This window comes from Chrysemys picta, chromosome 18, assembly GCF_011386835.1.
Source record: "Chrysemys picta bellii isolate R12L10 chromosome 18, ASM1138683v2, whole genome shotgun sequence".
NCBI classification, from domain to species: domain Eukaryota; kingdom Metazoa; phylum Chordata; order Testudines; family Emydidae; genus Chrysemys; species Chrysemys picta.
The window spans coordinates 20,840,665-20,854,759 of NC_088808.1; the positions used below are offsets into that span (position 1 = coordinate 20,840,665).

The 14,095-nt window shown below is 42.4% G+C and overlaps 1 protein-coding gene across 4 annotated transcripts in view; it reads left to right on the forward strand.

Annotated features, from left to right (window-relative positions):
* The first annotated feature begins 4,761 nt into the window (after positions 1-4,761).
* Positions 4,762-14,095, forward strand: part of UBAC1 (UBA domain containing 1) — a 35,593-nt gene continuing 26,259 nt past the window's right edge. For 2 of the 4 annotated variants that reach the window (XM_024106288.3, XM_042854376.2), the window contains exon 1: positions 4,766-5,135. In XM_024106288.3, coding sequence (XP_023962056.2) covers positions 4,998-5,135 — 138 coding nt within the window. In that variant the 5' untranslated portion in view covers positions 4,766-4,997. Of the gene's footprint in view, positions 5,136-14,095 lie in introns of all 4 variants that reach the window. The other 2 variants (XM_042854377.2, XM_024106289.3) reach the window with 2 other exon arrangements.

Below are 14,095 nucleotides of genomic sequence, written 5' to 3' on the forward strand. Positions count from 1 at the left end.
TCCCTTTGCAAAATCAAACACTGACAAATAAGAGAGCACGACACTGTATGATTTCTAGAGCTGATATAGGGCAATTTGTTCAGCAGAGTGATGTAAGCTTCGTTATGATTGCATCATCCATGACTTCTAGGAATAACATGATGCAATTCATATCATGTATGATGCAATACCAGCTTCAGATTGCATCATTCATTGTTTTGCCTAAAAAGCAAGTCCTGTCCAAACCCAGTCATAGGGTTATTCAAAGATCCAGTCAAAGATGTATTTTAGTCATTTCTGGTTTAAATTGAGATCCCTTCCCTTTATAACTCACTTATCCTCCGCCATTCCCAAGTCAAGGGTCGTATATACTGACCCAATAGCATATCTTGAAAACTAGAGCCAATCAACAATTTTAAGCATCATTTTCGTTCTCAGTGACCCAGAATTAGTAAAGTTTGACTACGTTTTTTCAGAAGCATTTTGGCTGTAGAGCAGTGTAATAATAGGAAAGATAAGAAAAGTATGACTGCTGGTTCCTTTCGGGAGGGAGATTGATTCTGTTGCTGGCAACCACAACAGGCCTGGCAAAGGCTGAACCACAGCAGCAGGTGTGCACAGACGTGTAATTGCGAGAATGCTTTACGTTAGTAGAAAGTAGGTGTGAAGGGTCAGGTCCCAGCCTAATGGAAGAACATCAAGGTGCCCGGGAAGTCTTGGGAACCAAAGGGCTAATCTACCACCCATTGAAGTCAATGGGAAAACAGAGACTGACTTCAGTAGGAAATGGATCAAGGTCCAAATGTGCTGTGATGAGTAAACTGCTACGGGTGAGGGAGTGGGGCATGTGTTTCAGCACCATGGAGAGGGGCAGTGAAACATACACAAAACTTCAAACTCCCCCCCACACACACACCCCTGAAAAGAAAACATAAATGAGCTCCTTCTGCTAAGAATTGCCCAGGTAAAAGCACCAGGCTGAACCACAAGCAAAACCACAAAGTGCTTTTGTATCTATTAGTATTTGGTTATTTGACTTGTATCGATGAGCAGAGACAGTCTCTAATGAGAGAGGATTTCTGGCACTGTCAGCCAAGGGTGGTTAGCCTGGGAATGGGAAGGAGGGATATAATACTGCAATGTCACAGCCCTTCCTTTCTTCTGATTTTAGATCTCTTTTGTTATTCCATTAATAATGGAGGGGATCCCTGTCAATAGATGTGAAGGTAAAACCAGGCAGCACATTCAAATACCTGATGGGGTAAAGTAATGGTCTTTTATATGGGAAGACAATCTATTCATCAGCTGGAAGGCTCTTGCAGTCTCTCCCCAGAGTTGATGGTAGGTGGCAGGAGATCATCTAAGGGGAAATTTGCTCCCTCTTGTGGTCTGTTAAAGCCGAGCTCTCAGAGGCTTTAGGATGGTGTGCAAGATGCATTTGCTTAATTTGACTTTGTAACTAGGGCTAATAGCTGGGTGTGTATTTATTGGCTTGAGGGACATGACAGTGGTGGGGAACAACTAGTTAATTTTGGTTGCCAATCAAGTTTGTTTGAATTTCTATAAATTTACCCACATATTTTCATTATGCATGTGATACAGAATACAGTAGAACCCCTATTTTATGAACTAATTGGGGACTGAGGAGTTCATAAAATTTAAAAGTTCATAAAATTGAACATCTCCAAATTTTAGCAGATAGGGTACATACATTGCACTATGATATACTACATTAGACACTTCAAGATTCTACTGTGGAAAAAGGTATGATGTAAGTGCAGCATGTATTATTTTTTTTATAATTGTATTTATTTATGATGATCTTGAGATGGGAGTCAGGCAGAGTGAAGATGGAATAAAACGGTGTAAAGACTGCTTTGGCCATAATCTTTTCAAGACAAGACCATATCATCCTAAATATACACCAGTTGTTTAGCATTCTGATTTTTGCTACAATCACCTTCACCCTACTATGTATATATTATGACACTCAGGGACATGGTGGGGAATGATTGTAGCAAAATTGTCTTCAAAAGAAATAAATAATAATAATTAATAATGATGAATAATAAAATCCCTAGCTCTTAGTGCATTTCATCAGTTGAGCTGAAAGAACTGATACAGGTTTGGTGTGCAATCAGAAATGGGGTGCACCACAGTCAATAGCCATATGCCTGCGTACAATTGGAGAGATACAATGGGCCTTTCAAAATTATTGACCAGACCCCTTACCTTGAGAAAGAAATGTTCAGTGCACAAACCCACCAAGCCACTAGGAGTGTTTGGATTTATTTTTTCCAGAAAGCTTCATCTGCCTGTCAGCCACACTTTATATTTCCAGTAATCCTGCCTTCCTTTTAAAAAAAATCCTAAATACAGTTTATTGTCTCCCCCCAATGGCCAAATTGAAAACTTCCTGTAAAGTCCCATAACTTCCAGGAAGTTTGTAGAAGTAGATGCCCAAATGTTGATAAAAGTTGATAAGGTGCCACAAGTACTCCTGTTCTTTTTGTGGATACTGACTAACACGGCTGCTACTCTGAAACCTGATAAAAGATCCAGTTACCTATACATCAGAGTTTTTTAAAACAGGAAACCGATGTGCCTACTGAAATGGAAGAACACAAAAATAATATCCATTATTGCACTATGTTTCAAAGCTACTGTTTTCAGTCTTTTACCCATCTCTGGGAATATCATAGTGCAAATGTAAGGCATAATTAACAATAATTTCAAAAGGAAAGAATTGACTGTACTTTTCCTATGTTTGTCTCATACTCCTCATCTTTTTATTTTTTCATTTAATAACCTACATGTGTTTCTAAATTGTCTGTTCTTCGTAAATTGGTCTGATGTCAATTGATTTACGATAACATTTTTTCTAGCTTGATGTATTTAGCCATGTATTTCCTTTAAACTGCTTAGATGTGTTTAGAGCATAATTTAGCTCAATTTAGCATAACTTTTTTCATCATCTGGAAAATGTTCTTTTTTGTTTATCTAATCCATCATCTATCTGCCTATCCAGGCATTTATATTGAGCCCATCACCATAGTATCTGATTACCTAAGGACAGGTTATTTTGTTCTGGGAGTCTGTAAGAACCAAAACTTCAGAAAATATATGATAATTGAGTAATAAAAAGGAAGGGTGATGTTTGAACATTTGTAACATCTAGCTGCTATAAAGAATTCACAGATCACAACATCCTGCATCCGTCAGAAAGGAAGATAAGTATCTGTCTACATAAGGTACATATCCAGCCCCCCTTATTGTAATATCTTAGTGCCTCACATTTTTTAAAAGTGTATCTGTCCTTACAACAACCATGTGAAGCTTGGAAGTATTGTTTTATTTGCAGGTGCGGACCAGAGGCACAGAGAGACTAAGTGAGCTGCCTGGATCACACACAAAGTACATGGTGGAGCAAGGAATTCAACTGCACTCTCCAAAGTCTCAGGCTAGAGCCCTAGCCACTGAACTACCCTGCCTCTCTGTCCATTCTACAGATGGGGAAACAGAGGCACAAACAGGTGAAATTATTTGTTCTGAAATTACGGAGACTCTTTTACCACCTTCATTACAAAACATGGTCAAGTGGAATTCTCCTAAAATGACATCATCTCTTTTATTCATACATCAACAAGAGGAAGATTAGAAGACTCAAAGGGCTGAGTGTTAGGGTATCTCTGACACCTAAGTCCCAGCTTTGAACCCAGCCCATTAGTGGTAGGGTGGCTGCCTGTGGGACTTTGTCTTGTAGTTGTGAGAAGAAAAAAAGCTGAGAGAGCTAGAATAGACAGATTACAGTGGGTTATTTCCTAACTAGGACTACAACTCCCATAATGCACTTGTGGTTTATTTTTTTTTCTAACAGAGACTACTACTCCAACAATGCACTTGGGCTTCATTTCCTGACTAGAACAGGAGTACTTGTGGCACCTTAGAAACTAACAAATTTATTAGAGCATAAGCTTTCGTGGGCTACATATGTTATATATATGTTATGTTATATGCATCCGAAGAAGTGGGTTGTAGCCCACGAAAGCTTATGCTCTAATAAATTTGTTAGTCTCTAAGGTGCCACAAGTACTCCTGTTCTTTTTGAGGATACAGACTAACACGGCTGCTACTCTGAAACATTTCCTGACTAGGACTACAGTTCCCATAATGCATGTAGGGTGTTTTTTTCCCTAATAGGGCCTACTACTCCCATAATGCACTTGGCCCGTTTAATTTCCTGGCAGGGACTACAAATCCCATGGTGCACTTGCAATTCACTTGGAAGCCCCTTGTATTCAGAGAGAGAGGATGTGCAATTCCCACAATGCACTTTGTTTGAGGAGAGTACAACCCCCACAATGCCCTGGGACTGCAACTGTTTATAATGCACCATGTCCTTTTCTGGGTGCAGGCTTCAAGTCCCATCAGAAACCAGGAGGTTTCCCTCCTCCCTCCCCACCTCAGGTAAAAAACTACAGCTCCCAGAATGCACTGGGCTCCCGTCTGGAGTAAGGTTCCCAATTTTAGTTGGCCATATTCCTGGAGGTTTCATCACATGACATAATCTTTAATTAAAAGTAATCTTTAACCTCTGGAGAGTTGACAACTGGAGAGGGAGGTAAAGGGGGAACCTACAGCTCCCAAAAGGCACCTGGGCCCGCACTTCTGGCAGGCAGCGGAGGGCGGAGAAAACTACAAGTCCCAGCATGCAGGGCGTCTTCCACTTCCGGTGTTGTGTGACACGCCCGCAGGCCGCTGAGGGCAGAGAAAACTACAAGTCCCAGCATGCAGTGCGGCCCCCCTTACTTCCAGTGCGGTGCGGCTGGCGGAGGCCCCGGCGGGGACTGCGAGCGCACGCAAGGCGGCTGTGACAGGAGCTGCCGTGGGAGCCGAGGGCGTGTGTGAGGCGGGGGCCGCAGAGCGAGGAGCCGGGCCCGGGCCCTGCTCCCGTCCCCGGGCAGCCGGCCGCTGGAGCAGCAGCCATGGCCGCGGGCTGGTGAGGGCGGCCGGGCGCGATGTTCGTGCAGGAGGAGAAGATCTTCGCCGGGCGGGTGCTGCGGCTCCATGTCTGCTCCATGGAGGGCGCGGAGTGGCTGGAGGAGGTGCCCGAGGACACGACGGTGGAGAAGCTCAAGGAGCGGTGCTTGAAGCACGTAAGGGAAACCCGTGCCCCCCCCCCCCCCGGGCCGCTGTCCCCCTCCCCCCCCGGCAGGGGAGCGGGCCCCTGGGTATTTATAGACCCTCTGCAGGCTGCCGGGGGGGCGGGGGGCGGGGGTCTGCAGAGCATTGGCAATAGGCCCCGAGTGTGCCCGGGGGCGGGGAGCTTCAGTACCCTCCACCCCCACTGTCTGTAGCCAGCCGGGGGGGGCGGGGCTCATAGTGCCCATAGTGCCCTCTGCCTCTTTCCCCACCCCAAAAAAGAGAAGCTCCCTTGACTGTATTTAGTGTGTGTGTGTGGGGGGGGGGTCCTGCATTAAATACGCTTTGACTGCAGTTAATTGTTGCACGTCCTTGGTGGTGGTGCGGGGCTTGTAATAAGTACGTGCCTGGGGGGCCCATTAAAATCTTGAGGCTTCATACACTATTTGACCTCTGAGCCTGCTGGCCCAGGTAAATATTGCTGTTGGTAGTAAATATTTCAGATTTTGTATGTCCCTCCCCCCCATGTCCTGTATATAGAGAGTTGTTTTCCATTCCGGCTCCCTCCTTGCTATGTTTGTAATTGTCCCCCCAAAACTGAGGCATGGTGCGTTTCAGCCTATGAGATGAACACCTGCTTCAGAAAGTTATGAGTTCATGGGGGGCGGGGCGGGGAGAATGGGGTTAATATGGGAATTGCTCCGCAACCTTTAACTACAGGAGTTAGGATTCATGGGACCCTTAGATTACATATTTCTAGCTCTTATACTCACAATATTGTATGGGTTGGCAGATACACCTTGTGAGAAATTGCCGAAGTGGTTTTGGATGATTCCCTACAAGCAACTGCAATATTTGTTCCTTGGTTTTCTGTATTTTCAGAACAAACATAAAGAACAGGGGTAATAACTACAAGTTCTTTGAAGTTGACAGTGGGGTACTACTTTGTCAGAAGAGTACTACCTACTACATCACTACTGCTTCATTGGTGCAGTAATGTTGTGGGTTTCATGTTCTCCTTGCCTTCAATCCATTAAGACTTTCACACGTCTCACAGTCCTTTGCCCTTTAGGAAACTGATTGCACTGAAGAGAGAATATGTAAAGGTGCCATTGAATGAAATTTGGCTGAAACAGAGGGTTTCTTCATTCTGGTTTGCTTATTTACCATGCATGTCTTGTTGGTGACAGGGTCTGGGGCCGTTGTTCATCAAGTAAATGGGTCAATTTGTTGGTGGGTCTATTGGACTGAAATTCTAAGCTTGTAATGACTGTTCTATTTTTCAGTAAAATGTGACAAATACAGTAACCTATAGGTTTCAGTGGTAGTCGTGTTAGTCTGTATCAGCAAAAAAACCGAGGAGTCCTTGTGGCACCTTAGAGATTAACTAAATTTGTTAGTCTCTAAGGTGCCACAAGGACTCCTCGTTTTTTTTATAGTAACCTATAGGATCTCAGTACGTGAGAGAGTTACCATGGTTTGTCCCAGAAGCTGCAATTCCTGGGCCAAGACAGCATGTTCAAGTTGTCTGAGCCAGGAACTCCTGAGTTCTAACCTTGACTCTGACACTAAATGGCCGTGTAACTGAAAATGGGGCGGAGGGGGAGGGAGTAAGTCCTTGCCTGTTTCTCATAGGAGTAAAGGATATTAGCTTGCAAAGCACTTCTCCTCTTCAAAATGTTATAGAAATGTGAAGCTTTGTGTCTCTTAATAATAATATATATATACACACACGATATGAGAGCAAGCAGTTATACCAGAATTCTATAATTATGTTTACACTTTATATTGCTTACATAACTTTAAGTAAAGGGTTTTGTCTCTTAGATGTGTCGTAATTCCATTCCAGTAAGGGTGGCCAATGAGCTAAATGTAGTACACAGAAATTTTATAAAGCACCCCCTCACTATTTTATTTTAAAATATGGAACCCCTGGAAGCTACAGGTCTCAGCATGCATATTCCAACTTGATGCAAAGGGTCATCTGCTCAGCTCATAGCATGCTAGGACCTGTAGTCTCTGTATTTGGAGAACAGCTTCATTTTATCCAGGGTGGGTGTGGCCCTTGGTAAGGTACCAGTGCAACCTTTGGTTGGGAAAATTAGGGTGCCTCTGCATTCTAGAATAGGTGTGGAACTACCACATCCTGCAGAGCTCATGGAGAATTCTCATGTTGCTATCCTTATTCAGCCCAACTGAGTGATGAAGTACAAGAGTGGTGTGAGGATTGCCAAGCAGAGGAGCACAATGATTGCATGTGTAAGTGCAGATCTGAAAGACCTTTAATTTTCAGGAAGCCTAATTGAAGAAGTGCTTATAGGTAATGTGAGTCGGGGCAGAAGACAATTGATAACTAGGCAGTGGTGTTTCATCTCATTCTGTCTGCTTCTTAGTGGTAATGGTGTGGATTTGCATAACCATTATGGATAATATATAACCTTATGAAGAGGAAAAATGGAAATGGAAAAATCTTGTCTAGTGATCACAAGCATATTGTAATGAATCTTGGTAGCACCTTCAGATAACTGATGCAGCCACCTCTAATGTGATGCTAATTAATCTGTTCCCCAAAGCCCCTGCAAGCACTATTGCTGTGAGTAGTAGAAAGTAACATTCATTATGTAGTCCTACTTTGGATAAGGAAAGGAGGCATTCCATTTCTCCCCCCTTTTCCCCTCCGGTAGCTTCCAAAAGGTCACAGAGCTCCAAAGTTGTCATTAAGTATCCTGATGTCTTTTCCTAACTAATTCTGCACTCAGCTCTTTATCCCTAATTATCTTTTCTCTTGGAGGGGTTTCTGTTGCAAGTGTTTGTGCCAACAAAAGAGAAACATTTCCCCCCAGTTATCTGTGAACCAAGGCCCTACTCCAGCAAGCTGCTCTGTGTGGGAAGATGCCTGCCCTTGTGTGGAGCCCCTCAAACTTCAGTGGGGTCTCGGTGCCATGGTCTACCTACACACATCATCTTGCAAGATGAGGACCCAAATTTGCCCAGTTCTGGTTTTGAAATTGGCAGTATTTAAAGAGATTTTTTTAAAGGTCTGTTCAACCACACACAAGTGGGCATAATTACATTGCACTTGAGCAGTTGGTAAGTTGGCAGTTCAGGAAATGACACTATAATTGGTGCAGACATTTTGGAATAATTCCTATGAGCAGATGTTAAGCAAAGAGTAGGGTACACGAGTCTAACATGGGGGATTTGTCATTTTGAAGAGGTGAACAATATCTTCATCATTGTGACGGATTCCCAAAGAGTTGTAGCCTACTTGCAGGTCAAGCTCCTCCCAGATCAGTCTCTAGCTAAATCCTTAAGGTGGTCTGGCTGGATGTTCAGTCTTTGTCCACCATATGTTCGGTGGCGTGATAGGAAGAGACAATGGCACGCTGCAACCAGATGGCCCTGGAGTCAGATTGTAGGTGTGTAGTGCAAATTTTAACAACCCACACACTGTTGTTTTGCTTTTCTAGTTACAGCAACAGAATTTCAAACAAAAATTTGTTGAAAGTAAAAAACACACAAACTCTCAGCAATATCTTCTTGTCTACCAAGGAAAATAGCAATGCAAGCAAATATTAAGGTTGCGTGCCCACAATTTTGCATACTCTAAACAAAAAATTAAAGATTAACTGCAGCCCTTGGATTCCTAGCAAGACGCCAATATGATACCAATAGTTGCAAAGCTCTGTAGTTTAATGTAAGCTATCTCTCCTAGAGTTATCAGCCCCATATTCTTTCACAGAAGAGTCTTAATCCAAGGATTTGTAAAAGTAGCATCCCTATGGTGTTCAGAGATCAAACGAATCACTGATGGTCTCTTCTCGTGCATTTTGGGTACCTCGTTAGATCAATTTTAGGAGCTTCTGATTGATTCTAGATTCTAATGCAGTCTTTGGCTTTAGATCAGCAGTTAACATGCTGAAGGACTAGTTGTAAGTCACTGGTATGCAAAGCAGAGCTAAAACAATCTCACTGCAGCCCTGTTGATGTGTTAGAGGTGTTCAAAAATAATTTAAATCAGGAGCTGAAGACTTGTGATAAAACTGGTGCATTTTGATGTATAAGAAGAACATAACGGCCATGCAAGGTCACACCAAAGGTCGGTCCATCCAGCCCAGTATCCTGTCTGCCGACCGTGGCCAATGTCAGGTGCCCCAGTGGGAGTTAACCTAACAGGTAATGATCAAGTGATCTCTCTCCTGCCATCCATCTCCACCCTCTGACAAACAGAGGCTAGGGACACCATTCCTTATCCATCCTGGCTAATAGCCATTAATGAACTTAACCTCCATGAATTTATCCAGTTCTCTTTTAAACCCTGTTATAGTCCTAGCCTTCACAACCTCCTCAGGCAAGGAGTTCCACAAGTTGACTGTGCGCTTTGTGAAGAAGAACTTCCTTTTATTTGTTTTAAACCTGTTGCCCATTAATTTCATTTGGTGGCCCCTAGTTCTTATATTATGGGAACAAGTAAATAACTTTTCCTTCTTCACTTTCTCCACACCACTCATGATTTCATATACCTCTATCATAGCCCTCCTTCGTCTCCTCTTTTCCAATCTGAAAAGTCCTAGCTTCTTCAGTCTCTCCTCATATGAGACCCGTTCCAAACCCCTAATCATTTTAGTTGCCCTTCTCTGAACTTTTTCTAATGCCAGTATATCTTTTTTGAGATGAGACCACATCTGTACGCAGTATTCAAGATGTGGGCGTACCATGGATTTATATAAAGGCAATAAGATATTCTCCGTCTTATTCTCTATCCCTTTTATAATGATTCTTAACATCCTGTTTGCTTTTTTGACTGCCGCTGCACACTGCGTGGACGTCTTCAGAGAACTATCCACGATGACTCCAAGATCTCTTTCCTGATTAGTTGTAGCTAAAATAGCAATTAGTTGTATGTATAGTTGGAGTTATTTTTTCCAATGTGCATTACTTTACATTTATCCACATTAAATTTTATTTGTCATTTTGTTACCCAGTCACTTAGTTTTGTGAGATCTTTTTGAAGTTCTTCACAGTCTGCTTTGGTCTTAACTTTCTTGAGCAGTTTAGTATCGTCTGCAAACTTTGCCACCTCGCTGTTTACCCCTTTCTCCAGATCATTCATGAATAAGTTGAATAGGTTTGCTCCGAGGACTGACCCTTGGGGAACACCACTAGTTACCCCTCTCCATTCTGAAAATTTACCATTTATTCCTACCCTTTGTTCCCTGTCTTTTAATCAGTTCTCAGTCCATGAAAGGATCTTTCCTCTTATCCCATGACAATTTAATTTACATAAGAGCCTTTGGTGAGGGACCTTGTCAAAGGCTTTCTGGAAATCTAAGTACACTATGTCCACTGGATCCCCCTTGTCCACATGTTTGTTGACCCCTTCGAAGAACTCTAATCGATTAGTAAGACATGATTTCCCTTTACAGAAACCACGTAGACTTTTGCCCAACAATTGACGTTCTTCTATGTGTCTATTTTATTCTTTACTATTGTTTCAACTAATTTGCCCGGTACTGATGTTAGATCATCTCTAGAGCCCTTTTTAAATACTGGCGTTACAGTAGTTATCTTCCAGTCATTGGGTACAGAAGCTGATTTAAAGGACAGGTTACAAACTATAGTTTACATGTTTACTATAATTTTACAAGTATAAGTAAAGGAACAAACAGTTGAGCTCTCTAATGACCACACTGACTGCAGGGCAGGTGACGAGATCATGGATTCTAAAAGCACTCTGAAAACCCTGAGTTAGATTAATACTAATGTTTACAAAGTACCAAAGAACCCATTGAAGTCAATGGTAAATACCTTCTTTTAGAAGGGAAAGACACTTGCAGAGAACAGAGTAAAAATGCTTAGATAAAAATCTCATTCAGAAAGCTCTGTTTTCATTTTTGTGAGCAAGATTGTGGTTATTAAATGTTTTGCTTGGCCTCAGTGAGTTGCCTGGGTGAGATGAGCGACTTTATCAATCTTGTGGCTTCAGTGATTTTAGTTTCTCCCTTTCCAACAGTTCAACTGTTACATTCCCTGTTTCCCCTGGAACAAATGAGAAGCCTCTAGATGCACTGATGTAATGTTATTCTGGGAGTCTGTCACTCTGGGTCACTGAACTGTTCTCGCGTGAAGATGAGCCAGTTGAAGCTGTGGATGGATTCGTATTTTGTGTCGCAATGCTAAAATAGCCAAGCAGGGTAAAACGCCAAGCTCCTTTCTAAAGCTTCACTGGGCTACATACATTCAGAGGCTAGATGCTTACATTTGCTGAGTTTACCAAAAGCTTAATCCTGTGCAGTCTTTGATACCTGGACAAAAAGGGCCAGATCCTCAGCTGGTGTAGATCAGGAGAGCTCCATTGACTTCAATGGAATTTTGCCAATTTACACCTGCGGTGGGCCTGATGCACAGTCTTAACTTACATACTGGGTGCTAGGGAATGGTTTTCCTTAATCCGATCAGATTTTTTTCCGAGATAGAGGAGAATCCCTGGTTTTGTGTCAGGCTTTGTAAGTACGCTGGCATTGCTGGGCACTGTTATAATCTAACTCCTGACAGCATTTCTACGGCAAGCCCAGGGGTTTTGAGTTTCCGGTTTCGTAATGAGAACGCAGTGACATATGCTGCAAAAATATCTTCAAATGATCCAGTACCCTACTTCTGTTTTTAACAGTTGGTGCATTTCTAGACATAGGATACTAGGAGGAAAAATTAGACGTACTGTGAATATTTCTCAGATCAAGAAGAAAAGCTACAGAAAACACTGTTCAGTCTAGTGGTTTACAGCCAAAAGGGAGTCTAGAGGCTAGCTCTGGTATTGATTCCATTGAGGGACCTGGGGCAAGACACAGAAATTCTTTCTATATTTGTGTGTTCTTCTGTACAGCAAGGAGTTCTTGTGGTGCTTGGTGTTTGCAAGTGCTGTGAGATCCTCTGACAGGTGCAATAGAGGTGCAAAGTATCACTACATATGATAGTGTGTGAGCAAACAGTGATTGCTAGATTAGGCAGAAGGCTTGTGCATTTAACACTCTTTCTGAAGGAGACACCTGCTAGCGGCATTACAGCCTTCAGTATTGCAAGAATGTTTTAAAAACTCAGTGTTCGTTTTCTTCAGCCTTTTAACTTGAAGGCCTAATTGCTATTATCTGAGCTGTCAGTCTTTCCCCCAAGTCTCTCTTTTGTCTGTATATTGGCCCTAGTGCCCAGAGATTTCACCCCTGAGCAGTGTGATAGAATCTGCTCTTACAGCAGTGTAAATCCAGTCTACGTGGTGTTTTACTGATGTACTTGAGATCAGAAACTGGCTCACTGAATGCAGATCTTCATTAACTTCTACTGTCCTCACCTCCAGTTCTTCTGAAGGAGCTGCTCAAAAATGTCATCTACTAAAGTGAAATTGTTGGTTCGGCTTTAAAGGAATTTTCTTAGCAAACGCTTTCTATCTGTGGAATTAGGAAATGTTTGCTTTTATTAGTGATAGAAAATTGCAAACCATCTGCATCGCCCCAACCCATAGAATCGTAGGACTGGAAGGGACCTCGAGAGGTCATCTAGTTCAGTCCCCTGCACTCATGGCAGGATTAAGTATTATCTAGACTATCCCTGACAGGTGTTTGTCTAACTTGCTCTTAAAAATCTCCAATGATGAAGATTCCACAACCTCCCTGGGCAATTTATTCCAGTGCTTAACATCCTGACGGGCGGTTTTTACTAATGTCCAACCTAAACCTCCCTTTGCTGCAATTTAAGCCCATTGCTGCTTGTCCTATCCTCCGAGGTTAAGGAGATCAATTTTTCTCCTTCTTCCTTGTAGCAACCTTTTACGTACTTGAAAACTGTAATCACGTCCCCTCTGTTTTCTCTTCTTCAGACTAAACAAACCCAGTTTTTTTCAATCTTCTCTGGTAAGTCATGTTTTCTAGATCTTTATTTTTGTTCCTCGTTTCTGGACTTTCTCCAATTTGTCCACATCCTTCCTGAAATGTGGCGCCCAGAACTGGACACAATACTCCAGTTGCGACCTACTCAGCATGGAATAGAGCGGAAGAATTTTCAGTAGTAAAGTAACAGAGAGAGAGAGAGAAGTTTGCTCTTGAACCGTGACTGCTCCGGGGTGCTCAGACTGAAATGAACATAGGACATTATTTACAGTTCAAACCTATATTTCTCAGCAGTACATATTTTTTAAAAAATCCGTAGAAGCTCTGAGTATGCACATTAGGGAGGCAGTGGCTGATAATCAAATGCTAACAATTCCAGTTGAGAAACCTACCACTTTCAAGCAGTATTTCAGCATTGGCCTTATATTTTTCATATGAAAAGTCTTAAGGGTTTTTGGACTAATTTGTCACTTTTTAAGGAGAGAGGAACAAAATTAACCTTCTCTGATAATGTTAAATTAATGGTCTCTCATTGTCATGTTTTCCAGATCACCGGATTAAATAAATTCTCATAACGTATTATATCTTACCAAATATTTCTACCTGACATTTCTTTCAGATTTTTGAAGCCTGCTCCTGTAGCTATTACATGAGTAGCCTACTGACTTCCAAAGGACCATTCATATGTGAAAGGGCTGCAGGGTTTGGTCTTTGAAGTTAGCTGTTTCAAAAAATTGTTTAGAGCATCAGTCAGGCAGCAGGAACCTAGATATTGCTTTTTTCCAGCTTTTAATTTTAAAAGCATCACTATGATAGATCTGAAATCCTCCTTTTGGATGTTTTCCCCTCACAGCCAGGGCACTTGGCTATGTAGGAAAAAAACCTATTTGCTTGTTCACTACCACAGTGAGTATTGTGTTACACCATGACTCAAATCTCAGTTTCTTTAGTGCACATTCTACTCAGTGCATTAGCCTCTGGCATATTGTCCTACTACAGGGGTTCTCAAACTGGGGGTCAGGACCCCTCAGGAGGTCGTGAGGTTATTACACGGGGAGTCGCAAACTGTCAGCCTCCACCCCAAACCCCGCTTT